This window comes from Myxocyprinus asiaticus, chromosome 25 (assembly GCF_019703515.2).
Source record: "Myxocyprinus asiaticus isolate MX2 ecotype Aquarium Trade chromosome 25, UBuf_Myxa_2, whole genome shotgun sequence".
NCBI classification, from domain to species: domain Eukaryota; kingdom Metazoa; phylum Chordata; class Actinopteri; order Cypriniformes; family Catostomidae; genus Myxocyprinus; species Myxocyprinus asiaticus.
This window is the reverse complement of record NC_059368.1, coordinates 21,256,665-21,284,586: the sequence shown is the minus strand read 5'-3', so window position 1 is coordinate 21,284,586 and position 27,922 is coordinate 21,256,665. Positions and strand designations below refer to the sequence as shown.

At 39.3% G+C, this 27,922-nt stretch overlaps 1 protein-coding gene across 1 annotated transcript in view; it reads left to right on the top strand.

Moving 5' to 3' along the window:
• Positions 1-27,922, top strand: part of syne1a (spectrin repeat containing, nuclear envelope 1a) — a 193,871-nt gene that overhangs the window by 136,344 nt on the left and 29,605 nt on the right. Inside the window, exons 91-129 of the mRNA XM_051654915.1 lie at positions 1,171-1,374; positions 2,832-2,966; positions 5,696-5,818; positions 6,188-6,349; positions 6,868-7,068; positions 7,908-8,081; positions 9,862-10,053; positions 10,889-11,020; positions 11,471-11,571; positions 11,726-11,873; positions 12,065-12,184; positions 12,308-12,466; positions 12,826-13,041; positions 13,186-13,287; positions 13,481-13,600; positions 13,739-13,939; positions 14,564-14,737; positions 14,877-15,008; positions 15,765-15,961; positions 16,449-16,581; positions 16,733-16,915; positions 17,114-17,263; positions 18,053-18,229; positions 18,332-18,487; positions 18,647-18,796; positions 19,024-19,194; positions 19,350-19,483; positions 19,636-19,819; positions 19,991-20,173; positions 20,372-20,518; positions 20,599-20,753; positions 20,862-21,009; positions 21,154-21,248; positions 21,351-21,585; positions 21,929-22,123; positions 23,288-23,413; positions 25,866-26,021; positions 26,790-26,948; positions 27,178-27,344. Of these exons, the coding sequence (XP_051510875.1) occupies positions 1,171-1,374; positions 2,832-2,966; positions 5,696-5,818; positions 6,188-6,349; positions 6,868-7,068; positions 7,908-8,081; positions 9,862-10,053; positions 10,889-11,020; positions 11,471-11,571; positions 11,726-11,873; positions 12,065-12,184; positions 12,308-12,466; positions 12,826-13,041; positions 13,186-13,287; positions 13,481-13,600; positions 13,739-13,939; positions 14,564-14,737; positions 14,877-15,008; positions 15,765-15,961; positions 16,449-16,581; positions 16,733-16,915; positions 17,114-17,263; positions 18,053-18,229; positions 18,332-18,487; positions 18,647-18,796; positions 19,024-19,194; positions 19,350-19,483; positions 19,636-19,819; positions 19,991-20,173; positions 20,372-20,518; positions 20,599-20,753; positions 20,862-21,009; positions 21,154-21,248; positions 21,351-21,585; positions 21,929-22,123; positions 23,288-23,413; positions 25,866-26,021; positions 26,790-26,948; positions 27,178-27,344 (6,197 nt within the window). The remainder of the gene's footprint in view (positions 1-1,170; positions 1,375-2,831; positions 2,967-5,695; positions 5,819-6,187; positions 6,350-6,867; positions 7,069-7,907; positions 8,082-9,861; positions 10,054-10,888; positions 11,021-11,470; positions 11,572-11,725; positions 11,874-12,064; positions 12,185-12,307; positions 12,467-12,825; positions 13,042-13,185; positions 13,288-13,480; positions 13,601-13,738; positions 13,940-14,563; positions 14,738-14,876; positions 15,009-15,764; positions 15,962-16,448; positions 16,582-16,732; positions 16,916-17,113; positions 17,264-18,052; positions 18,230-18,331; positions 18,488-18,646; positions 18,797-19,023; positions 19,195-19,349; positions 19,484-19,635; positions 19,820-19,990; positions 20,174-20,371; positions 20,519-20,598; positions 20,754-20,861; positions 21,010-21,153; positions 21,249-21,350; positions 21,586-21,928; positions 22,124-23,287; positions 23,414-25,865; positions 26,022-26,789; positions 26,949-27,177; positions 27,345-27,922) is intronic.

Sequence of the window (27,922 nt, the reverse complement as noted above, 5' to 3'; positions counted from 1 at the left end):
AATTTTGCTGCTACATTATCCAGTATACTAGTTAATAATAAAGTGTTTCTTAATAAGCGTTACATTTATATTGAAATAATGTGTAGTTAGATGTTTGTGTTTCTTTACATATTAAAGAGTACTCCCAATTAGTTCCACACAATAATATAAAGATATTCTAAACTGATATGCAAAAAAAAACAACAACACTGGTATCGGCTTGGGATCGGTATCGGCCAATACTGAGATTTCCGATATCGGAATCGGATCAGAAGAGAAAAAGTGGTATCGGTGCATCCCTTGTTTAAATAAGTCAAGTAAAAACAAACCTTAAAACAGTACAGAATCTGTCCCAGTGTTTTTATTAGCAGAGTTAGGTTCAGTTGGAGCAGCAGCTGTGGCTTTATTACCCAGAGTTATTTTCCTCTGTATTCAGCTTGAATGCTGCAGCTGGAGTCCTCTCCCACATGACCTCATTATCACAGACTGGCTTGTCTGTGTATGTCTGTGAGAATGTGCGACAGTTAGAGAGAGAAAGACAGGAGGGGGAGAGGGACTACTCCACAGGCCATACAAAATATGCAATGTGAACCCCCTTCCTCCCCTCCCTCTAGTCCTTTCATTTTCTTGCTTGCGCCCTGTTTTTTTCCTTCAGCAAAACAGCTTGGGGATTGGTGGAAAGGGAGGAAGTGAGGGGAAGGAAGGAAAATATCTGAGCTCCTCTAAATGAGTTCATTTCCTCTTCCCGGTGTCTTTGTGTATGAGTGTGAGTTGGCTGGTTGGGAGGGAGTGATTTTTCTCCACTTTGTCTTTCTTCCTCTCTCTATGCCCCTCCCACTCATTTCTGTTGGTCTCACTCTCTGCCAATCAAGTTGGCTGTTGCCTGAAGGCTTGGCTGTTCAGCCATCACCCAGTGCGCTCTGATTGGCTGAGAGCTCCAAATGCCTCTGACTGAGCGTTTGCTCGCCTGTGCCTTTTTTTTTTTTTACTGCAAACAGACTGAGCGAGAGCAAAAAATTCTCAGCTCAGCTCGCCGATGCCGCTCTCTGCATTAACCCTTGATGCATTAACCCCCTTTTCCACTTCATCTATGGGACTTAATCCAGGATGCATATGTTTGTTTGCTTCATGGACTTAAATCAGCAGCGTGGAGCCTAAGTGGATTAATAATGTAATGTGTCATTGTGACAGGAACTGGCCCTGAAGATAAAAGGCTACCAGGAGCAGATCTCGGCCCTGAACTCTAAGTGTAAGATGTTGACTGTGAAGGCAAAGCATGCTACAATGCTGCTTACGGTCAGCGATGTTGACGGCCTCTCTGATGGGCTGGAGGATCTGGAAGATGAAGAGGAGGAGATGCCCAAACACCCACCAACACACCCCTCTGTTGTCATGGTGAGTGATTTACACACATACACATGCCTGGGCTGTGGCATGTGTAGGGGCGAGGGGTTATTTTTGCGTACATGTGCTTGCCCTTTTTTTGTCTTATCGCCATCATCTCTCTCTCTCTCTCTCCCTCTCTCCTCTTAGGAAACAGGATGTTAGTTGGCCTTGACTTTGTCAACATTGTTGTTTAGTTGTCTTCACTGTCAGCTGCATTTTTAGGTCTTATTCAGTGGGCCAGATTGCCCTGTGTTGCATCAGTAAGGGCTGGGAGTCATGATCAGGGCCGGATTCCACATTAACTGCCAACAAGGAGCTGAACACAGTTTGGCTTGTGCTCCAGCTGTTTGGAATTCAAGCGTTCAGTCTTAAAGACTTACAGAGGGGAGGTGGGGTTTCTTTGCTGTAGTTCAGCAGTCATTGTTGCTAGATCTAAATTTAGCATAATGCTTGAGCTCTAATGGTTCAGATTACTTCAGTTTATGCTGGCAAGCACAACTCATTGTCATTGCACACATTGTGTCAGTTTTTGTTGGTATTCATGCATGTATTTTTACATTGAGTTCATAAAGAGGGAGGTTGTGCCTCATCTTATGTGTGTGTATCCTCTGCCCCATTCCTTTTTCATGACTTGAGTTCTGTAAAAGGCTTAGTCATGGCAACTCTAGACAAATGTGGTCTGTCTGTAATTTAGTGGTGCTGCAGTGCAGTCCTCTAAGCAGGCTTTATGGGGTAATATTCAGCATTTCTGACCCTCTAAAATATTGCATATATCCCATCAAAGGTGCATTTACATAGACTTTTTAATGCCGCATAGAGGCAACATGCATGCATTTTCAGTTGCATGCATTTTATGTGAAACTAAAATTGTGAATATAAAAACAAAAATGTGTATCAGAGATAGTATTTTTTATGGTTGGCTTTGATGCTGCATTGCATTTTTACACAGAATTTGGAGCCTGTTCAGTGCAGCCTTATATTGGCTTTCTAAAGACACCTTAAAGGGATAGTTCACCCAAAATGAAAGTTCTGTTATCATGTACACGCCCTCATTTTGTTAAAATCCTGTAAGACCTTCTTTCTTTCATGGAACACAGAAGGAGATGTTGGGAAGAATGTGAAACTCAGTCACTTTTTTTTTCACAATCTTTTTAATGAAAGTGAATGGGGACTGAGACTGTCAGTCCCTAACATTCTTACTATCATCTCTTTTTGTATTCCACGGAAGAAAGAAAGATGGGTTTGGAACAACATGAGGGTGATTAAATGACAAGAGAAATTTTAATTTTGGGGTGAACTGTTCCTTAAATATTCTTCCAGCCTGTCCTCTGATTTTGTTCACCCTCTTCAGTCTGCTGTGTCTTTTCTCACATCTTATCTTGGTGCTGGACTCTCTGCCCTGTTTGATTGTACATGTCTCTCTTTCTCTTTCTTCCTCTGCCTTTTTGACTGTGTTAAATGGCCAGATGACAGCAGGCCGTTGTCATACTCTCCTCTCCCCGGTCACAGAGGAGTCTGGTGAGGAGGGCACCAACAGTGAGGTCTCCTCTCCCCCCGCCTGCAGATCCCCCTCACCCGGGATTAATGCTGACACCTCTCAGGTACCCGTGTCTCTAACCCTTACTGCACTAACTCACCCAGACCAGGCATTGCCCACCTTATCACATTTAATCAACTTAACCTTGATCAGCCACTAACCCACTTTAACTCACTTGAAACTTAACCAATCAAATTCTTGCAGGAGCCACTGTTCTGTTCTTGGTATAGATAAGAATATTAGTCTTAGGGTTCCTACTGTCAAGGGACAACAGAAAATATGAGGGAATTTAAATATTGTGATTGCCAGGCTTGGAGAAGTCATGGGCATTACTATAATGAATAGAAATATTTGTAGTTATGCTTTGCATAGGGGCTCAGAAACCCAAATCCTTATGATGTATTGTGTCCTTTTGGTTTCATACACTAATAATATATTAACATAAAGTAAATATTGGTATAATAAATAAATAATTTAATATAATTTAATGTATTTTATTTAATAATATAATGTAATATTATATTATATTATTATATTATACTATATTATATTATAAAAGTATAGTTGTTTAAAGAAATAAATAAAAAATATTCCAAGGATTGGTATACAAATTGAAATTTTTACATCAACAATCTAGCACCATTTTGAAAAAGAAACCGAAACAAATATAAATCTATAGCAATTCCTCCTCCTCCTGCGCTTCTGTATTTTTCACTCACCCGTCACACCCTGTCTACACCGGACGCGAGTGGTGTGTCGTGTCAAAAATTAATAGAACCCATTGTAGTCAGTGGCAGCGCATCACGTCGGCAGTAAACGGGTGACCCTTTCCATTTTGCGCTGCATGCGTTAGTGTTAATACTGCCAACAACACAAATAAACGGTTTAGAACACATTCTTGTCAATGCGTCCACTGTAGACAGCCTCAAACCGTTGCGTTGGGTCGCGTCAATGGACTCTCGCGGTGTAGATAGGGTGTCATTTCATGCGTGAATTTGCCAATGCACTTTCGTCATGCGAGAGGCAGCGTGCACTTGACCCTCTCATGAAAATGAATACCACATCTGGCCAAAAGCAAAGATTTATAGTTAAAGTTTTAAATATTGATATTTTTCTTACACCTAGCGTTTCACTTCAGAAGACATTAAACCACTGGAGTCGGATGGATTACTTTTATAATGGCTTAATGTGCTCTTTGAAGTTTCACAATATTGGTACTCACTCACTTGCATTGTATGGACTTACAGCTGAGATATTCTTCAAAAAATCAGAAAGCAGAAGAAAGTCATACACTGTCAGGACAGTGAGAGCGAGACAAAGAGACCCAAGGGCAGAGGAACAGTTCAAAGGATTTATTAACAATAAATATTCACTTCAACTGTGCTGGCAAAGACTAATGATCCTGGCTGCAGTAGCGGGAAGAAGTTAAATTATTTTGAAAATCACCAGTTGTAGCTCAGCTGGTAGAAAATGGCTCTAGCTACTAACAATGGCAAAATCAGGGGTTCGATTCCCAGGGAGTACACAAACTGAAAAAAAAAAAGAGAAAAGTATTCCTTAAAACGCTTTGGATAAATGCATCTGCCAAATGCGTAAATGTATAAATACTTTCCAGTCAATCCAGTAATCATGAAAGACTGGAGAAGTCATGGAAATACACTGGTCAAAATGTGTGGGAACCCTGTAGTCTTCTGTTGATTTTACACGTTGAGAGAGAGAATAAGAGAGAATGAGCAGAAATCTAGAAAAAGCAGTTACCATTAGTATTTACAGTAGTTAGGCTTTTTTAACTTTATTTTTGTTTTTTAGTTCAGGTAGTTTTAAGAGGGCTTTTGCCCAGCACTGTAATGAGTTGCCAATACAGTAATGATCAATACAGGGCAAACAGTTACGTTTCTCTTGTTTTATTCTTATTTGATGTTTCATTTTGACTTGAAGGCTGTCCTTGTTTCATAAAGTTTGTATAAACATACATCAGCCATCTATTGAATTATCAGAATCAGAATGAGCTTTATTGCCAAGTATGCTTACACATGCAAGGAATTTGGCATGGTGACAGAAGCTTCCAGTACAAAGAGAATACAGCCATATATACATACATACAAACATATACATTTAAACATACATATAAACACACAATGACATAAAAAAAAAAAAAAGATATAACAGATAAATAAAAAGAGAAATATACAATAGAGCAATAATGCTGTCGAATATTTTATATACAGATATACAGTTATGTGCAGGTGATGTAATTTATTGAAGAAGAGGTAGGATATGTTAATAAATATAAATGAAATATAGATATAGATATAAGTAGGAATGGATGGACTGACTATTGCACATGGTTGTATTGAAAAAAGGAAAGTATTTGGGGGCAGTTTTAACTGTTCATGAGGTGGATGGCCTGAGGGAAAAAACTGCTCCTGTGCCTGGCTGTTCTGGTATTCAGTGCTCTGTACTTATAGTTGACAGCTGAGCACTGAGCGGCTCAGGGAGTGACAAACATGTTTAGGGTAAGCTGCACAGTTCTTTAATGCATTTTAGTGTCTGGCAAAAACATGGTTAATCACATCAGCATTCTTTAGTGTGGCACAACATTTGGTTTAAAAAACATACTGGGCACAAGTACACAATACTTGTAAGTAACAATTTGAGAAATGGAAACATAGACACAAAACACACATTAGTATTACTATTGCATTGTTGTATTTTAAAAGGATTAGCAGGGTTTGGTTTATTATTCATGCGTGCATGCACACACTCATTGATATGAGTTAATGTCTCTCATAGGGTTCAGGACGAGCTCCTCTGAGCAGAGCTCCACTGCAGGAGCTATTTGACCCATCCATGGAGTCAGCTGCCTCATCAAACCTGGATGACCTACAGCGCTCTTGGGAAACTTTGAAGAATGTGGTAAATACTATACACAGGCTAATCAAGGCTACATCTACAAATCTTCTACAAAATACATCTACAAAGTCTAAATCACTTCCTTTACATAAGTTAGGTTGAATCTAATTTCTGTGCCACTAGAGTCCCCAAATGCAACTGCAAACTCGGTTGAACCAGTGTTGCTGTGTTGGGCTGGTTGGGATGTTCAAACTAATAGAGCAATGTTTTGATAGTGCCATAGAGCCACAGTGTTTACGCTTTCTAGGAAATGAATCTTCAAATGGCTTGATTATAGTTGTCTCTGCATATTATGCTCTGGAGTAGGAAAAAGCGTTTAAACAATTGCACTCTTTACTTTTAAAACATGCTGTACTGTACATTTCTATGCAGATCAGTGAGAAGCAGAAGTGTCTATATGAAGCTTTGGAGAGACAGCAGCACTATCAGGAGACCCTGCAGTCCGTTTCCACAAAGATGGAGTCAGTTGAAACTGCACTAAACGAGGGCTTAGAGCCAGGCAAGAGCCCTGAGAGCCAGATGGCGGCCCACCAAGTAAGAGCAACAGTGGATCAGATGAAGCAAGATGACCACAATAAAGCTAGATTACATTAAAAATCAAACCTACTACTAGACTACCGATATCAGCGAGTGGACAAGGTTACACTTTAGATTACCAGCTTCTCTTATGTCTACAACTAATCTCTTACTAAGCAGTGTTTCCCTGTTGAAGGCGCTCAGCCAAATCCACTATATGTTTCATGTCTGGCCTCTTGTGTCTCAGTGGTTGCAAATTCCCTCAACCATATTCCAGCATCTAGTGGAAAGCCATCCTAGAAGAGTGGAAGCGATTATTGCAGCAAATGGAGGACCAACAATTATTTATAAATGGCCATTATTTTTAAATTAAATGTTCAACAAGCACATATGGGTGTGGTGTTAAAGTGTCCACATAGTCTTGGCCATTTACTGTAACTTTACTGCAGCATGAGCAATTCAACAATTGAATGAAACCAGAGTTGAATTTTAAATAGTTGCATGAGTTGATTTGCTCATTGCTGTTGTTTATACAGGCTCTAATGGATGAGATCCTAATGCTCCAGGATGAGATCAGTGCACTGCAGGCCTGCTTCTCTCAGGAGCTGCAGTTGGATGAGGAGAGTTTGGAGGCAGATGCTGGCGACCAGCTGGCCCTGCAGTCAACCCTCACTGTACTGGGAGAGCGCATGGCCACCATCCACATGAAGGCCTCTGGCAAACGCCAACTTCTGGAGGTGAGAATCATTACATGCAGAGAAATTTTAAACCTTTGCTTATTTGAGGCTGGTTTCTACTTGATAATTGTAGATTTGTAAATAAGATATAATCCAGGATATATTCCATTATATCTCATAATATATTTTTGTACATGTTTTGTATTTACTGGCAGACAGCATCTTTTTAGTGGTTGATGTTGGTGATGGATCTGTGTTTTTCAGTGGTGGAATACTGATGCTGATATTTAGAGAGCAGGTTGGCCAAAGACCATTGAGATTTACCATTGACAAGGATTTTGAAACGGATGCCGTTAAAGATTATTGGTCATTGCCAATCATTTCAAATTGGCCAAATATCGGCTGATTAATTGGCCTAGCTGATGGCTGGCTGGGGTTATTTAGTGCCAGTGTAATTAACATACAAAGAAATGAAATTGATTGTATTTCTAAGAGACAGTGCCTTTTTTTAAATTCTTCCTACATTCTGTTTGTCGTTTTAATTATCTTAGTCTTTTGATTTACCTCTGTGCCTGTCTCGCTACTTCACTGTCGGAAACATAATTAAAGAGAGGTAGAGTAGTGGAACAGTACAGAACAAACTGGCAGTATGCATGTTTTCACACTTAGTTTTCAGCAGTGGCAGTACAGTGTCGGTACTGTGTTTAAAAAATGTGTAAAAAAAAAAAATGTCCCTCCAGAGCCTCACCTACTATACTAATGAATTATTGAACTTAATTGCAGACATACCTTTATAACATACTTATCTGTTGTCAAAAGTAAAACATAAGTAAAAGTATGTTAAAGAAGAAAAGGTTTGACAAAAATGCAGCCCTAATTTTTTGGTCTCTGTCCCGTAGGAGCGATTGAGCGAGCAGTTGGAGGAACAGAGGCAGGAACAAGCGCTACAGCGTTACCATAGTGAAGCAGAAGAGCTTGACAACTGGCTGCTGAGCACACGTGCCACACTGAGCTCCACTCTACAGCCACACCCACAGGACATGGACATGGAGGAACAGCTCATTGACTGCCAGGTAAGAGCTGATGCTTTCACATCAAAGGCTTTGTACATACAGGCAGCAAATATAAAAAAATGTGGGGCAGATTTGACTCAGATATGTTTAGTTGTTTGTAGTCTGAACAGAAAAATATGAAATGTGAAACATGCAATCTGATTTTCACAAAACTGATCTAAACCACATCCATAATTGGTTTGAAATCCGATTTAAAGGAGTTTTGTTAATTGTGCATTTGTACATTTAACAAGCATTTAACAAGCATTTAACACATTTGTTCAATTTAGTCTGAATGGTCAGATTGGAATTTGTGTTTTTTTGGGTTTTTTTTCATTTGGGACACACCATGACTGTATTTCACTCAGACATGATTTACACTCACTTGTGACATTCACTATTTAATGAATAGTGAATGAGAGAACAATTGGGGGTTTCTGGACATACCCGTATGTATGAATGTTTAAAATACAGTAATGTAATGGATGTAGAGAGACTGGATATTGACTAAACTGTCTAAACAAACATATCTGATTTCATCACTTGCAAAATTACAGTGTGGAAAGTCTATCCTAAATATAGCATTTGAAAATAAAGTCTTTGTTTTTTACAGAGCCTGAACCTAAATTGCAGGACAGCATAAATGACCTCAAATTCTGTGTTTTTGGTTTTAGCCATGATTCAAGCAAATTAAATTAAAGATTTCCACTGATAAATATTCAGTAATCTGTTGTGATTCTGAGGTGTGAAAGCCATGAATGATTTTCGAGGACATTCATAAACATTCTTATGTCAGAGATCATCCTGGTAGATGATTATGTCTGGAGTCACTAGAGTGGGTCACAGTAAATCTGATTAGCTGTGTTGTTTTGTGCGATTGGTCGTTAGGATAAGGAGTTGTCTTCTTTCCCTGCCGCCATGGGACATCCCACAGTGCATGCCTGCATTCCTTCGAAAGATGCACACACATACAAACGTGTGTGTCTTTTGTGTTTTGATTACAGGGCTATAAGGATCAGGTTAACCTTTAACCTGAGAGTTAGACTCTTTGTGAGAAGCCAGGGCAGCCCTGACCCATAGCGGACTGCTATTAATGTTTTCCCATTCCTCATTCATGAATACTGCAGGCTTTCTCCACTGTTTACCTGTATTCAGTCCTGATCAGCCCTGATCTATTCAAAGTTCCGATTTTTTTCACATTACCTACACTGGACTAGTGTACCGATTGTCTTCTGTAGTATGGTAAAGATCTAGATGTCTCAAGTCTTGTATAAGCAGCTTAAGAAGATTATCAGTCACTGCACTCAGACACTTCTCCCGTCTACCTCTGTTTTCACACACCTCCTGTTGTGGTTTCAGATGAAGGATGCTGGACAGTTACTTTTTGACAGCATAAAATAATAAATCTAACAAGAACTACCACAACTTTAACTGTATGTTAAACTCCTACAAAAATAAACTATGTTTTGTTGGTGTAGAGTTTGTTTATATATAAGATTGTATTGTTTTTGCACAAAAACATGATTTTTGAGAAGAGTTTTGACTAAAAGCACATGGTCCTTAATAAAACATGTTAAACCAGATTTTAATTTAATATTATTAATGTTTAATTAACTGTTAATTAAGAATGTTATTTATCTCTATTCTTGACTGAAATTTATCTGACCACCATTCAACCCGAGAAAGCACTGATAAAACAAAAAAATATATATATTTATATATTGCAAAATCATATCTAATCAAAAGTTTTCACATTTAACAGAAACTATTTTATATTGTTGGAATCTCTATTCCTGGTTAGAACATGTTACTGGAGATCGAGCAGAAGGTGCTGTGTCTGTCTGAGCTGTCAGTACACAGTGAGAGTTTACTGATGGAGGGGAAGGCAGGTACACGGGGGGATGCTGAGCAGCTTTCCCTCAAACTACATAGCCTCAAATCCAGCCTGCTGGAGCTACAGCACATCCTCCAAGACAAACAGACCCACATCCAGGTGAGAGACACTCAAACCAACATAAAAAAATATTCAAAGAGAGAAGGGTCACACAAAACCTGTAGATCTGCAATTGGGTAAAATGACTACTCATTAAGGGTCTAGATACTTTTACAAGGCCCAGTACAAGAACAACTGGAGGTCATTTAAGTATATGGGAATTAAAGTATTAGAAAGTACTCTACATGTACACACACCAATACAAACACTAAAATACACTTGCATCAATGGATGCTTTGTGAACAGCAGTACAATAGAATGCCAAGCGCTGTTTATTGTTGTGAATGATGTCGCATATCATTCCAGCAACATCCATCTGAAACAAAGACCTTTTGCAAAAGTCTGGAATTTTCACTTTGCTCTTTTTTAGTGTAATGGTCTTTGACATTTAAAAGCCTGATGCAAGCTTATTTCCAATTGTTTTTGTCAGTCATGCTTGAATGTTAACCTCTATCTACATGTTTAGGTTTTTTTGTCAGCAGTGGCTTCTAGATAGGTTAATTGTTTTGGCACCCTCTGTAAAATAATATTACCAAACATAAATTTATAACTTCACCAAAAAGACCATGCTGGTTGGTCAGCATTTTTTGCTGGTGAACAGCATAGATTTGCTAGTCTAGCATTAGCTAAATAAGCATCAGACCAGTCGTAAACCAGCGGTTTCCTACAGTATTCAATAAATCTCTGCTGACTCACGTTTGAATGGATTTGCTTTTAGAACAAGGAAAATGAGTATCCAATATCAAAATAATTACCATATAATCAATGCAGTACTTTAAATTTCAGTTTTCCTGTACTTTAATGTCTTTAACAGACCTCTGTCTCTTGTTTTAAGGGGTCACTTCAGGAACAGGAAGACACTGAATCAGACTTGTCTCTGTCGCAGAGCCCCAATATGATAGATTGGCTGAGTCAGGCGAGATCCACACGTAACCAGCAGCATCAAGATACTGTGCAAAGACAAAGGGTATGAATAAAACAACTGCTATGAAGCAATAACATATAAAAACATGATATCTATCACTAAATGTGCAATTAACATGCTGTTGAAACAGTCTTTAGGTAAAAATCCTAACACTGTGTCCTAACCAGGTGCGATGCAATATGTTTACAGAGATAATCAAATTTGTCTGTCTGTGAACATTAAATCGATGCATTTTTTAAGATACAATCAAAGCCAATCAGGAGATATTTATTGTTTAACGTACAGCTATGTGGAGCAGGATTTTGGACCAATTAAATTTTACTTTGGACAGGGTATAGCAGAATTAGAATGGAGAATTGAGGGCTTTTATCGCTTGTCGCCTTGTCGTGCCTGGTTAGCACACAGTGTAAGACTGGGGATACTTGCATTTGAATGCACTTTTGTGCTTGATCTGGTAGTATTTGTATTTTTGACATCTTAAATGTGATGTAGGAATTAGAGGAGCAGCTTGGCGAACAGAAGAAGTTACTGCAGACCGTGGCAAGTAGAGGAGAGGAGATTCTCTCACAGAGAACAACACCTAACGAAGAGAGGTTTGTCCCACCCACTCGTCCATTATCTCTCTGTCAACATGTGTACATCTTTCTCTTGCACAATAGAGCTGCTCTTCTACAAAGGTTTATGAATGACAAAGTGTATATTGTACAGACTCTACAAACATAATGAGCTTCTTTCTTCGCTCTGTAGTTCTCCTGCAGAACAGGATGATGGTCATTGGCCTGAGAGCATGAGTGCAAAGGATCAAATGGGAGTCAAATGGGAAAACCTGAGCAAAGACCTTAACAACAAACTGCAGCTGTCACTAAACACGATGGAGCAGACGCCATGTAACACGGTGCATAATCATCCTCAACACTACACTTTAGCTTGGTCTGTGACATGTTAGAATCACAGAGCTTGCACAAGTGACTCTCACTCCCTCATAATTTCTTGCCCGCTCTTCATTATCCATTAAAAAGGCACAAGTCCAAGGACATAAAATTTGTCCCTGTGCTCTAAATAAATAAGGGCCATCTGCTCTCTTAGGTATACCAGCCAGTGTCCAGCCCATGTGAACTTTTCAGAGGGGAGCAACTGACTCAGGAAATCCTGTCACCCAGAAGTCTCTTTGAAGGCTTCAGCCAAGACTTACAGGACTTGCCTCAGGTACTGCCAATGAACATATTACACTGGTCTTTCACAGGTCACACTGATGGTGTAAATGGTACAGATGAAAATTTTATTGTCGCATATAACTATTGTTTCCTTTGATTGATGTCCTCCTCACAGACAGGGAGTTCTGACAGTAAGCGTGCTCATGCTCTGGAGAGGACTCTCTATGAGGCTGTGTCTTCAGCTTCTTCTTGGCTCGACAATGCTGAGAATGAGCTTGTATCTGGCCCAATGCTGCTATCGGATGACTCAGAAACTCATTTGGGCCACCTAGAGGTGAGACGTCACTTAACCTCAATTTACATTAGTGTCTTACATCGAGTCTTAATCAGATGTAATGCGATAAGATTCCATTTGTCTGTCCACAATGAATATGAAAGTACTGCATTACGTGACACAGTTACAGCCAATCAGAAGATATTTAATGTTTAATGTACAGTTATATGGAGCTGGATGTGGAATGGTGGAATTTTGGACCAATGAGATTTCACTGTGTCAGGACCAAAGCTTTGAGTCACACAGAAGAAATAGCTTTTATTGCTTGATGGTTTATCATGTCACACCTAGTTAGGACACAATGTTTAACTATTTTTATTATAGAAACACTGAATTCTTTTTTCGTTTCTTCTCTTTAGTCTTTGAGTAAGGAGGTAAAGAATGTCAGTGAGGAGGTATGTAGGTGTCGCGAGGTGCTTGGAGGAACAGTGTGGCTATGTGATGAAGGTGGAGGGAATGTTTTGGTTGAGGAGGTGTTAGATGGTTTGGAGGGGAGACTGAAGATGCTGGACTCAGTGCTGGAGCAGAGATGTGATAGCATGAAAGACAAGCTGCAGGAACTATCTGTTTTCCAGGTATGTGTGCTGGGATTTGTACACTTAGAGATGGAACATGGTTATTTGTAGTCAGCATATTGTTTAAAATACGTTTTCTCTCTCGTGCTCTTTCTCTCGCACACATTTTCACCAGTTTTCCTCTCATTCTTGCGTTTTCCTCAGACTGAGTTAAGGCTGTTGCTAACTGCTCTCAGTGACTCAAAGTACCAGCTGTTGCAGAAAATGAATGCAGCTTTGGATCGCCCCGCCTCTAAACAGATAGAGGTCAGACACAGCACAAATTTTCATATTGCTACTTTTTTGTATATATTTAATTACATATCTCATCATATAAACCTCCTATCATAACATTTAGAAAATTAACTCTTTAGTATTGATTGTATAACATCAAACAGTAATGTATTTTTTGACCTAGGATGAGATCAATAAAATCTCTGTTGTTGTTTGATATAAACAGATTCTAGCAGAAGCGGAGGACAGTCTGAGGGAATTTGAAAAGAAAGTTTCTGAGATGAGGAGCGGAGGAGAGTCACTACAGCCGAACCAGCTGTGCACTCGAGAGCTGCTGAAACTACAGGTACAGTACACATGTCTGTCTCTCCCCTACAGTTTGCTTTATAGTAGAAACAATATTTACAGTTCTTTTCTTCCATTTTAACTTGACCTTACAACTACTCTTGGGTTCTGCTCTTAATTGTTCTGTTCTGTCATGTAGGATGCTTATGAAAAGCTGGTGGAGATGGTGGGCTCAAAACGGAGTGGGCTAAACCAGACTTTAGTTGTGAAGGCTCAATACGAGAGAGCTCTGCAGGACCTGATAGATCTGGTAGACACAGCCCAGGACAAAATGGCTGCTGATCAGAAGATGAAAGTGGGCTCAGTGATTGAGGTTCAGATCCTCCTAGACAAACACAAGGTGAAACAGGCTCATTTTGTTTTGTTAGATAAAATGAGATAGGTTCTGGAATCTAATTTGAATCTAATTTCAAATTAGATTTCTTAGCACAAACCTCACAAAATTTCAATAGAATTATGCTTAAAACAAGGAAAAAATAAATAAATTGCCAATCAGCTAAATCTTATTAAATTTTCTTCTCAAGAAAATGTTTTGTATTATAAGGTTTGTTCTAATGTTTAGAAATTTTAATTTTTTAACGTTTGTTTTAATGTATGGATATTTTAATTGAAAACAAAAAGACAAAAATACTGATTAAGAAAAGCAGTTGTATTTTAGTTGTATTCCTCTGAATAAAAAAGTTGCATATGGTGACTTTCAGGTGAGATTTTTGCCACTGATATTGAAAAAAACAAAAATACATGCAATCCTCGGTAGCAAATCAGATAAAAAAGCAAAAACAAAAAAAACATCAAAAACAAAACAAGTTATTTTGTTTTACTAATTTGTTCATATTTCTACTGTAAAACAGGAAAAAAATGTAAGATAATTTTTTTTTTTTTTATTTTTTTTTTTTTTGCAGTGGATATCCAATCCACTGTTATAGCTCTTGTACTCATGTTGTCTGTCTGTCTTCTCCTGCAGAAGTTTTTCCAGGGTCTGGAAATGCATGTCATGATGACACAGGCCTTCTTCAAACAAGTCAGTGGGTTAGTGGTGCAGAGGGAGATCCAGAACCTGGAGGAAACTGTGGCCCAGGCCCAGGCTGTACTTAAACAGGCCCACAAACGAGGAGTGGAGCTTGAGGGCATCCTGGAGGTGTGTGCTTCTATTTCATTAATTATGCAAGTGGAAAAATAGCTTTTAAGTGTCTTTTCTAACTAAATATGGAAGATATTGAATGGTTATAATCACAGAAAGCAGTGCTGAATGACTGTTCTTTGTTAATGGGCACCAGTGGTGGAGTAGGTTGGTTGGTGATTATCAAGCCTTGTACAGGCAGCTAGAGGCAGTGGAAAACAGCATCCCAAGTGTGGGCCTGGTGGAGGAGACAGAAGACAGATTGAGTGAGAGAATCACTCTATACCAGGTATAGTATCTTACTTTACACTACAAGCTCCTTCACACATGTTCACATTAAGAGTAGTAAAGGAGAAAAAAGTATTGAAAATTTTGCAAAATACTTACCACAAATTCAAAAATTGTTAGGATAGCACTTTTTTTTTCTTTTCTTTTTTTTTCTCTCCAATTTGGAATGCCCAATTCCCAATGCGCTCTATGTCCTTGTGGTGGCGTAGTGACTCAGTTGCCTTCGCGTCTGAGACTGTCAATCAGCGCATCTTATCACGTTGCTTGTTGAGCGCGTTACCGCGGAGACATAGCGCGTGTGGAGGCTTCATGCTGTTCTCCGCGGCATCCACACACAACTCACCACACGCCCCACCGAGAGCGAGAACCACATTATAGTGACCACTAGGAGGTTACCCCATGTGACTCTACCCTCCCTAGCAACCGGGCCAATTTGGTTGCTTAGGAGACTTGGCTGGAGTCACTCAGCATGCCCTGGATTCGAACCCGTGACTCCAGGGATGGTAGTCAGTGTCTTTACTCGATGAGCTACCCAGGCCCCCAGGATAGTACATTTTAATTCTCTTTTTAATTCATAACCAGTTTTGTGTGGTTTCAATTGGTACTTCTTTACTACTAATAAATGATGTTCAATGAGGCAGACAGGGTCATGAGCAAGCTGGCTAATTGCAAAAAGCAATCGCTCTTTGTGTTGTGCCAATATGCAACATATCACTTATTGATGACTGAATTCCTCTCTCTCTGTTTCTCTCTGTAGCATCTGAAGATTAGTCTCTCTGAGCGGCAGCAGCAGTTGTATAAGCTGTTGGAGGATGGGAAGAGACTGCTTTTACATGTGTCCTGCTCAGAGCTGGAGACTCAGCTCACACAGCTTGGAGACCATTGGCTCAGCACCACCACCAAGATAAATAAAGAGCTACACCGTCTGGACTCCACTCTCAAACACTTGATCAGGTCAGAACATCTGACTACTTTCTTCTTGTGATCTTGACTACCCTCACAAAGAAACAACTTTACTAGTTCAGTGTTTTTAAAAGAAAGGAAAGCACTTTTCTATAGAGGTTTACCAACGGAGGATTTTCCCGATACAGATAACTATGATGGTGGAAAAAGCTGATAACTGAATAATTGGTTGATAGTTTTTAAAACCAATTTACTGAATGTTAAGCAGCTGCTTTCTTAGTCTTTCCTTACTGTATGGTAACGGGCACAGACATAGAGGCTATAAGAGTCCAAAATGAATAAAAACCCAGATGCATTTTATTGTGTAACCAAAATGATTTTTGCAGATAACCAATAGTTCCAAAAAGCAACTATCTGCATAGGTTAATCAGTAAAACTGATGTATCGGTCAACCTCTACTTTTCACTCCATTGTTTATTTTTGTCTGTGTTTTCATATGTTTACTGACATCACATGGTGTCTTTATATTTTATTGTAGGTATCAGAGTGAGTCAGCTGAGCTTAGCCAATGGCTAAATTCAGCACTTGATCACCTGGAGTTCTGGAGCACTCAGTCTGTTACTGTCCCTCAAGAGCTAGAGACCGTCAGAGACCATCTTCATGCCTTCCTGGTGAGAACCTCCATTAAATATCCTGCTAAAAGGGCCTCATGTCTTCCAAAGCTTTTACAATAAGCTGGACTGTATAGGACTATCTGAACTAGCATTGACTTTCCCAGGGCTTTTAGACATAATCTACTTGACCTCATATTTGTATATGCAGGAGTTCTCTAAAAAGGTGGATGCCAAGTCGTCTTTGCGCTCCTCAGTTCAGAGCCAAGGAAACCAGCTACTTCGGTTGAAGAAAGTAGACACAGCAGCACTCAGGGCAAACTTGGCCCAGCTGGAAACACAATGGGCTGATCTTCTATCACGTATCCCTGTGGTCCAGGAGAAACTCCACCAGGTGTGGTGACTGGAATATCTGCGCTGCTCCATTTGAGTTAGAGAAAGGGTGTTAAGATAATGAATTGGCTGTAAATAGTTGTCTGTTTAAAGACTACACACTGATGGTGCTGGCTTTTGATACTATGCTTTCAGGTTAACACTTTGTGGTTACCATAATTGGAAAAGCCAATACTTGCATTCATGTTATAATTTACAGCTGCAGATGGAGAAGCTGCCATCCCGTCATGCAATAACTGAGCTAATGAGCTGGATATCCCTCATGGAGAATGTCATCCAGGAAGACCAGCAAAAGATCATGGGGGCAGTGGGATCAGAGGTTGTGCAAACATACCTTCAGAAATACAAGGTAAGAGAAAGTTAGAAATAAGAAAAGCTGCAAGAACATGTTCAAAAGAATAAGACAGAGGATTAGTCATTTTGGACAGTACTATAACCACCGTAGCATTGAGGGGGACACATCCCTGCAAATTTTCAGATTAGTACATAATTAAAATGAGGGTAACACTTCACAATAAGGTTATGTTAACTTTAGTTAAACGTTAACATCTGTTAAGGCAGTAGTTAATATGAACTAAGGGTAAAAAATACTTTTACATCATTAGATAATTTTGGTCAGGGCTAATTTCTACATATACAAATACAGTACATGTAAACATTAAACATTGTATACATTAATGCACACATTAATGCATTATAACCTAACCATAACAAAAAATGAACAGTATATTTATGAATAAACACTTATAAATATTTTTAAATAAAGATTAATTATTGTTCGTGTTAGTTAATACAATACTATGGAAATGTATAGAACCTTGTGAATTGTTATCAAAATGTGTTTTTCAATGATCGACTCTTAAATTTGTAAAAATTATTTTAATGATTACATTATTACATTACTTATATGTTTATGTGTATATTTTTTACTTGAATATTATATATATTTACTTGAACTATATATATTTACTTGAATATTTTGTTTCATCCCTAATTTTGAACTTTTATTGTTTTCCACAAATTAAGAATTTGCTAGTTCATTATGTTGTTTCCTTTATTTCATACCTAAAAGCTTCCATGAAAGATGCCAAATTTGTCTCTTTCTTTATTTAGCCATCTCTTATTTTCCTCTGAACAGGGTTTTCGGATTGACCTGTCCTGTAAGCAGCTGACAGTGGACTTTGTGAATCAGTCGGTTCTGCAGATTAGCAGTCAGGACGTGGAGGGGAAACGCAGTGACAAAACAGACTTTGCTGAACGTCTTGGGGCCATGAACCGACGCTGGCAGATATTGCAGGGTCTAATTACAGAGAAGGTTGGACAGAGTGTGGAAAGATAAAGGCTTCTTGTTACCATCATCTATGTAATCTACCTTTCATTTGCATCATCCACTAAACTGGTATCCTCTGTTTTACAGATTCAGGTTTTAGAGAGTCTGCTTGAAAGCTGGTTGGAGTATGAAAGCGTTGTCCAGACTTTGAAGACCTGGTTCAGTGTACAGGAGGAGAAACTGAAAAAGAAACACAGGATTGAGGATGTTTCCTCAGCCCAGAATGCACTTAAAGATTGTCAGGTAAATAATACATTTAAGAGAGCATGAAGAAACCTGAAAGCTGTTAGGTTCTACACAGTATGTAGTACACTATATGGATTTATGAGTAAAGCAGATGTTATATCCCTTGTGTTTTGTTGTTTAAAAGATTGAACTGACTTGAGTGTCTGTGTATACTAGGAAATGGAAGTGTTGGTAAAGGAGAAAGAAAAGGATCTTGAGAAAGCTGAGGAGAAAGGATGCTTACTTATCCAGGACAGGAAAGGGGAGACTGTCATTACGGAGACTCTTAAAGGCCTCAAACACTCTTGGGCTGATCTGGATCATATGGTAGTTTCCAAGTAGTGAATTTCAGTAAAGCTTTTAGATACAAAAAAACAAACACTGCTTGTACTCGAAGTGTCTGAAAAATGTTTTGGGCTCACATAGTCATAGACACAGTTTGAACATGTACCATATTAGCTATCGATATTCATAACCAGATTTTCACTAAAACATGCAACAGCCTGTGCAATTGTTATCAAGGATATACAGTATGACATTTTGTGACATTGCAGATCGGGCAGCAGACTGTCAGTCTTCTGGCAGTACTGGAGCAGTGGAGTCTGTATAAACAAGCGTATGAGGAGATTCAGGGCTACCTGATGGAGGGACGTTACACCATGTCTCGTCTGCGCCTCCTCACCGGCTCCCCAGAGGCTGTCCAGGTTCAAGTGGAGAATCTTGAGGTGCTAATTCTTTTCACTCTTTTGGCTTTTAATAGAACACAGTAGCCATGGTGGCAGTTCATTTGGTAAAGAATTGTATTTAGATGCCTTCTTCAGCATTATATGGAACAAGTAACCAATATAACCATGGGTGACTTTGTTTATGTGTGTCTCAGAGTTTACAAGATGAGCTAGAGAAACAGGAGAGTAGTTTACGGAAATTTGGCTCAATAACTCAACAGCTGCTGAAAGACTGCCATCCCTCAGTGTCCGATTCACTCAATGCAGCACATGCTGACATTAATCTCAGGTGAGCGTCAAACATCTCTGTAACTATTTATACTTTTTTAACTACTTCTAACTAGCATTTTCTTATATTTGCTAGTATATACTCTACATACAACAGACATTTAGAATTCAAGATGATCAGAAATCATTGATCATGTACCTGTCTGATGTCAGGTGGAACACACTGTTGGAACAGATCTCAGATCAGATGAGGAACAGTAAAGGCCTGCTGCAGCTGTGGCAGCATTATAAAGCACTTCATTCTCAGAGCAACACTGACATCCAGAAACTAGAAGAACGAGTGGAACATCTGCTCAAGAGCGCCACCCACAGGGACATCACAGAACAGGAGGTGAAGGTCTGGATTCAGGAATGCATGGTAGGTTTGGCAGACCTCTTGAACACAAAAACGTGTGACACCTTAATGAATTGTGCTTTATATTCTGTAGCTTGTTTTCTTGGATCCTGTTTCCTTCAAGTTGGGGCCACCATGTGAAAGTGTACTAATGTTTCACTGGCATTATTGTAGGACCTTATGAAGCCTGAGGGATCTGTTGAGTCTGTCCTGCAGCAGCTGTATGAATTTGCAGAGCAGCTGAGGCAGCAAGTAGACCCCTCTGCCATGATAACTTTTCATACAGACCACCTGTCACTCACTCAGCGCTTAGCAACAGTTGGACACGTCCTCCAAAGACAGCAGTCTCTGCTCGAGGTGAGAGAGAAAAGTGAATATTGAAAAGGACAGTTTACCTATTGATTAATATTTTGCATATTATGTTCCTTCTTTTACTAGTCTGTGCATGTGTGACTTACAAACTCTTTCAAACTCATAAATGACTGTCTACAAAGCCTGTGTCAAGTGTAAATGTGTTTCTCTCTGTCTCTCTCTCTCTCACTTCCCTTTTTCAAGGTGGGATTGAGGGACTATAAGAGGTTTAATAAGGAGCTATGTTCTCTGAGCCACTGGTCAGAAGAAGCTGAGAAGGTTCTGAAGGAACCAGACCCAATCGGATCCCCAGATATTTCATCTGTGCTGGAACACATGGAAAAACTTAAGGTGAAAATTGTTTGCCATTTTCCTGTGAAAGATTGTAATATCAGCATTGTAATCATTGTCATATGTATGTGTGTCTGTAGACCCAAATGTTGAAGCTGAGCAGTCTTTCTCCTGATCTGGAACGGTTGAATGAGTTGGGTTATCAGCTTCCCCTCAATGACAATGAAATCAAGCATCTGCAGAACCTAAACAGGAGTTGGTCTTCTAACTCTGCTCGCACAATAGAGAGATTCAGGTATATGTGGTTATAGTTGACCTACAGTAGATGTAGAATTTCATCTACTGTCGGCTACTCCATGGATGTTCACAATATTCATTTGTGTGTGCCTGTTTGTATGTGCAGTAAACTGCAAGCCCTGGTACTGCAAAGACAGACCTTCTTGGAGAAGTGTGATGCTTGGTTGATCTTCCTTAACCAAACAGAGGAAAAACTGGCTGCTGAAATCTCTGGGAACTACCAGAACCTATTAGACCAGCAGAGAGAACACGAGGTAATGATAACAAGATGATGATTTAGGGACAAATGTTTGAAAAAGGCTTTGTTGACTTGATTACCAAAATATACTGTACTGCATTAGATACACTAGATCCTAGTTTAAGTTTCGTGCTCTACTAAACTTTCATTTTGTGGATAGTTGTTTCAGGCAGAGATGTTTAGTCGACAGCAGATTCTGTACTCTATCATCAGTGATGGACATCAGCTACTAAACCAGGGACAAGTAGATGACAGGTAATGCATCAGCACATACAGTGATTTTTTTTATTGTTTTTGTTTCATTCCATAGTAGTGGTAGTGACTGCTTCAGTTTTGCTGCTTCTTCTCACCCAAAAGTGATGACTTTGGCCTGAAACTGGCACTGCTTAGTAACCAGTGGCAAGGTGTGGTGATGCGGGCCCAACAGAGACGGGGAATTATTGACAGTCTTGTTCGTCAATGGCAGCGCTACACAGAGCTGATAGAGAAGTTGCACCATTGGCTGCAAGAAGTTTCGCTAGAACCAGAGGACCAACAGCAGGGGACAACAGTAGCACTACAGCAGATCCGTGGAATGTTAGACCACATACAGGTAAAGAAATAGCCTTGTTAGTAAGAGTAAGAGTATTCCACTTGAAGGCTGTTATCTGTTTTAATTGAAGCTGTAGGTGTTACAGTGGTGGAGCTTAGGGGTTACAGACCCAGGCTGGTTACTGAAAGGTTGCAGGTTTGAGACAGGATTGTGGTAGTTTTTATTTTTCAATTTAGTATTGTTTACATTTCTTTCACTATGACTGTTTAGTTTTACTTTTTTCAGTGGTTTGTAGTTTCAGTTTAGTTTTAGTGTTTATGTTGCGAATGAGGAGGTTGTAAACTGGCAATAAACAATGCATGAATATCCACTGGTTATATTGGTTACGCTTGTGTCCACCCAGCTGAAGGAGCGTGTGCTTCAGAGGCAACAGGGCAGCTACATCCTCACAGTTGAGGCCGGGAGGCAGCTGCTCCTGTGGGCAGATTCTAGGGCAGAGGTCTCGCTTCACACTGCGCTCACTGATGTGCAGGAACGCTGGAGGACTGCTAGCATCCGTCTCGACGAGAGGAAGAAAGAACTGCTTTCTTTGTTGAGGGTGAGTTGAGAAGGTTGTTATTACATTGTATATATGTAATTACAGTTTGTGTCATAAGTTATTTGGTTGCAGACTTTCCTTAAAGTTTTAACACATTTTTGGGTGTACTTCCCATTCATCTTGTTGATTCAAAAGCTTAAAATTGCTTAATTCAGTAGTTCAGATCATTGAAAAAGTACAAACATGTTGTTTAAACAAAGTTGAGAAATCATTTCCAAATGGTAGTACAGCTCATCTTATGCTGTTTGGTTGGTAGTGCCATTTGTTCTTGCAGTTCTTTAGAAGTGTTTTCCTGTCTAAGTTGTTATTACCACTATGTGTGACTATGTATAAGTAGGCATTTATGTTGAATAACATACAAGTTGAACTTCAGATTGTTTTGGTGGTCTTTGTGTTCTGTGAAATTTGGATATTTTTTTAAGCACTATTTCTAAAATGGGAGCAGTCTGAGTTTGTCCAGCTGTGTGCCACAATTTTCTTTCCTGAATAAATGAAATATTTGTGGAAGAGAGAGAACTAGAGGAAGAGGCAGCGAGGGAGGCAAGGGGAGAAAGATATCTTCAGTACTGTGGGAGAGAGGATGCAGGGGGACTCAGAGAAATGCTGTACTGCCAACACAGGGCAGCAGAGAGTCATTCGCTCCATTTTGACGCAGCACACTTGAGCACAGCAGCAACAGAACAACAATTTTTGAAAAAATGGCTCCCCTTTGCTTCGTCCTCTATCTTTCTCTTTTTCTCTCCACCTCCCTCTGTTCTCTCGGATGACATGATAGAAGGTACTAAACTGCGTTATCTCTGCATGATAATCTCTGTCTGTGGTGTCTCGGGACATTGACCCTTTGGCCTGACCATGTTTTAATTATGACTTGGCTGGATTTTTTTATAATCTGATATTACAGTTTTAACATTTTATTACAGCCATGCTTTCACAGCTGAATATCCGAATTTTACTGCCCGACTTTTCCTTGAGTGTTGTAAATAAGCATGTTGTGTTAGAGCGTAATGATTGCTAAGCTTAGTGTTACTAAGATACAGTAAGATCGGTGTTTGTGTGTGTGATGTGTGTTTATAATGACTCTGTGCTACTGCAACTACAGAAGGGCATAGAAGGACATGCTCTCTTATGATTTCACAATTTTCTTTCTCTGGTGTGTGTGTGTAGGTCTGGGACCAGTGTGAGAAAGGAATTGCTGCATCACACGAGAAGCTGAAGGACTTTAAGCAAAAGCTCTCTGTGCCTTTACCCGACAACCATGAGGAGCTGCATACAGAACAGATCCGATGCAAGGTAAACACAAACACAGAAAATTTCACTCACCTTGTTTCTTATCACCTTCTAGAAGTGTTGCTCCAGAAAAACCTATGTATCTTTCCTCTCATTTTGGATTCTTTCCCTTTGCACGCAGTTATGTTGCATTTTTATTACCGCTATGTGCTGGTGTCAACCACTGTATTAGTGATACTCTGGCTTGCTTCATATAGTATGTAGGTTATTTGTATGTGTGATGCCCCTGCATTTTGATACATTTTTTATCTGCAAAGCAGAGTAGATTTTTCATGTATGATGTGAAGTAGAAGGTGGGTAAATCTACAGTATGTATAAGCTAGATTTTCAGTGGAGCTTCTGGAAGAAAGTTGAGGTGCATGATAATCAACATGCTAAAATCATGTATTTTAGCAGAGTCGTTAAGGTTTATTAGGAAGTACATTTCCAGGAGCAAACCAAAAGTAAATTTTTAACAGCAAAGTGTTGCCAGCTTTTTCCATCCTAATGATTCATCGATAAAAAGATTACTTATGCATTTATTTGTTTGAGGTCTTGTTGACAGTTCTGTTACCTGTGAATCACACACCATCACTATATTAGCAGTTAAACCAGGATACGGTCGGTGAATGCTAGCAGAGATATCAATAACCATTATCAATGCAAATGCAATCAAGATCCCTCAGTTTGTGTGTGTGTGTGGGGGCAGGTTTAAGTGGTTTACGAGGACTTTTTTTTAGGTTACAAACTGGTAATTACAAGGGTATTATGCTATAAATGTGGTTTATGAGGACATTTCTAGTGTCCCCATAATTCAAATCGCTTAAAAAACATACTAAAATTTTTTTTATTGAAAATGTAAAAATGCAGAAAGTTTTTTGTGAGGGTTAGGTTTAGGGGTAGGGTTAGGGTTAGGGGATATAATCTATAGTTTGTACAGTATAAAAATCATTATGTCCATGGAGAGTCCTCATAATGATAGCTGCACCAACGTGTGTGTGTGTGTGTGTGTGTGTGTGTGTGTGTGTGTGTGTGTGTGTGTGTGTGAGAAAGGAGGAAGGATATATGCAGACAACATACCTCTGCATTAGATAAATAAAATCAGCAGTGGCCCACTAGCATTTGGCCAAAATTTAGAATTTAAGAATTGGCACTGTTTCACATTGGATTTTGAATCAAATAGGCTATGCTTCACAGGATGTTGAATTGGGATGGCAGGAAGATGAATATACTTTATTGCAACTCCAACATGACAAGACATAAATAAATACATAATTAATTTTGACTAATTGCCGGTATGTCCATTTATTTCCTGATATATTTCTCTAAACCAAGTTCAATACTGCCAAAACAATTAACACAGCAGCAATAGAAAAGGAATTTAAAAAGCATTCTCAGTTCAGTTCTGAATGGTGCATAATCCTGTTTATTAAAGAGATAGTTCACCCAAAAATTAAAATTATCTGAATATGTACTCACCTTCATGATATCCCAGGTGTGTATGAGTTTCTTTCTTCTGCAGAACACATTTGAAGAAAAATAGAAAAATATTTGAGCTCTGTAGGTCCTTAAAATGCATGACTTTTGAACCTCCAAATATCACAGACAGTCAGCATAAACGTCATCCATACGACACCAGCGGTTAAATTAATGTCTTCTAAAGTGAAACGATCACTTTTAGTGCGAAAAAATATAAATATTTAGTAACTATATTCCAACGCTTCTGGTAAGCTTCACGAGAGGGTGGAGTTCAAGTGGTCTCTCATTTGACATATTCGCGATGGCATGATACAGACGTAATCTCACGTTCTCCACTTGGTTGAGACATCCAGGATAAGCATACAAATGCACCATTGTGAGTAAATACAGATCTAAACCAAAACCAACCAAGCTACTGTCCAGCATTCCCCCTTCACACTTGTAGACAGCTCTGCTCTTCTGGCTGAACGTGCCTCAGTTCTCACGTTTTTCAAGTGCCAGTGCGATTATGTCACACACGCATTACCGCTGCTGACCGGAAGCATGATTTAGAGTAAAATCTTTTTCTCACCAAAAGGGATCGTGTTTCTTTAGAAGACATTCATTTAACTGCTGGTGTCATATGGATGACGTTTATGCTGACTGTTTGTGATTTTTAGTGCTTCAAAAATCAGATCACCATCCACTTGAATTTTAAGGACCTACTGAGCTAAGATATATTTCTATTTTTCTTTAAATGTGTTCTGGTGAAGAAAGAAAGTCATACACACCTGGGATATCATGAGGGTGAGTAAATGATGACAGAATTTTTGGGTGAACTATCCTTTTAATCTATATTCTATGGGCAATTTTATTTTGTCCAGGACCTGCAGTTTTGATTATATTTTTGTGTTTTCAGTTTTTTTGAGTAGTGCTACGGGGCAAAGAAAAATATTTAGAGATTTTGTTGAATATTACAGATGTGTTTATGAATTTTATGTGTGCATATGTGTGGCAGGAATTAGAAGGCAGTATTGAAGGCTGGGCTGATAATGTAGCCGGGCTGTGTATACTGAGAGAGTCTCTCTCCAATGGCCTCACTGCTGATGACCTCACAGTCCTACAGGAGAGAATTACATTACTGCAGAGACAGTGGGAGGAGACGTGTCATCAGGTACACACACACACACACACACACTCATCAGTCAAGCTGTTAACACACAGTCTGTGTTCAAGCTTGGACTGTTTTGGTAACCCCACACAATAAAGATTTCATGGCATGGCCTCAACTTTATAGCAGCTAGGTTAGTTTCCTACCTAAATTACATATCATGAAAATGAACCAGTTGTGCTTTACCAGTGTATGTCCCATTGTACCTACTGTATTGAGCTGTAGGTGAATTTATTAAATTAGCTCAAAATATTGCACAAAAGATAAATTCAATCAATAGCTGTAAATATTTTTCATGAGATATTGAATGAATTCTGGTGTGGTTCTAATAATAGGAAGAATTTCAATAATGGTAATGAATTCCCTAGATTTTTAAGGAGTATAGGGCTGTTACTGAAAGATCTTATTATGGCATGGTGGGCCAGGTCTTTGTGTTAGGAGGAGGCTTGCTTGCTGTCAGTCAGTTAATGAAGTTCTAGATGGGTCCTTGTTTACCTAGTCTGAGCATCCTAGTGTAAATAATTCTAGAAATGTTATTGTGCCCTGGAACCTGATGTGTCTTACTATGGAAGAAGCATGGGAAGGAAGGAAGATGGCTAACACTTTAGAGATAATACCTGTCCACCTGTCACATTTATTCTTTTTTATCATTCTGATCACCAACCTTTTTGTGTTGTCTGATTGCACACCATGTCCTTCCTTAAATCTTACTCTGGGTAAGTACTCTCTGAACAAATGGTGTTAACTGATCATTTTGTGTTGTCTCGGTAGCTGTCCCTGCGCAGACAGCAGGTGAGTGAGAGGCTGAACGAGTGGGCTGTGTTCAATGAGAAGAACAAAGAGCTGTGTGAGTGGCTCACCCACATGGAGAGCAAGGTCTCGCAGAACGGAGACATCAGCATTGAGGAGATGATCAAGAAACTCAGGAAGGTGATGCAATAGATGCAATGTCACATAATGAGTAATTATTAGCTTAAAACACGCACCCCTATTAAAATAAAAACACCTTTCAATTTAAGTAAATAATATTTACTTAAGCTCAAGGTTGCTAAATATGCAAGATATTTCAAACAATATGGGAAAAATCTATCCTGAAAGTCAGAAATGTAACTAAGCTTAGAATTTTCAACTGAACAAACTTGCAATCTTTTTCCACCAGGACTATCAGGAAGAGATCTCGGGGGCTAAGGAGAACAAATATCAGCTGGAACAGATGGGGGAGAGACTGGCTCAGGCCAGCCCTGAAAGCAAGGCTGCAGAAATCCAGTACAAACTCAGCAAAGTCAATGAGCGCTGGCAGCATCTGCTCGACCTTATAGCAGCTAGGTAAGTCTCTTACCTAAATTACATATCATGAAAATGAGCCAATTGTGCTTTACCAATGGATGTCCCATTGTACCTACTGCATTGTGCTGTAGGTGCTTTAAAATGTTTAAGTTGTTTTACATTACCTTTTATGGGTCTTTTATATTTAGACAAAATGTGAGAGTTGAAATTCTACCAGAACAAAAACCCAAATAAAGTGTTTCAGAGAGGAATAAAGGGCATCTGCTAGTTGTATAGCAAATTAAAAAGGTATATCTTAATTCATAATTAGAAGAACACAAAGTTAAAATGGGCAATTCCTTTTGCAGAGTAGCTTCTATAGAAATAGAGACCTGTACACATAAAGTAACATTTCTAATGAGCCATGGGTGGACGGGAAATATTTTGGACCAGGATCATAAACTTGACACCATAGTGTGTCTGGATATGACTGGTATAGACGAGTTGGCTGCCGACAGGGCTAAAAGCCTTTCACATGTGTGGTGTTAATTTCACTGTGGCCCTTGTGTGAGAGGGTATTCTCCTCTATAATGTGCATGAACTTACTGAGACAGCTGTAGCCCTGTATGTGATCATCC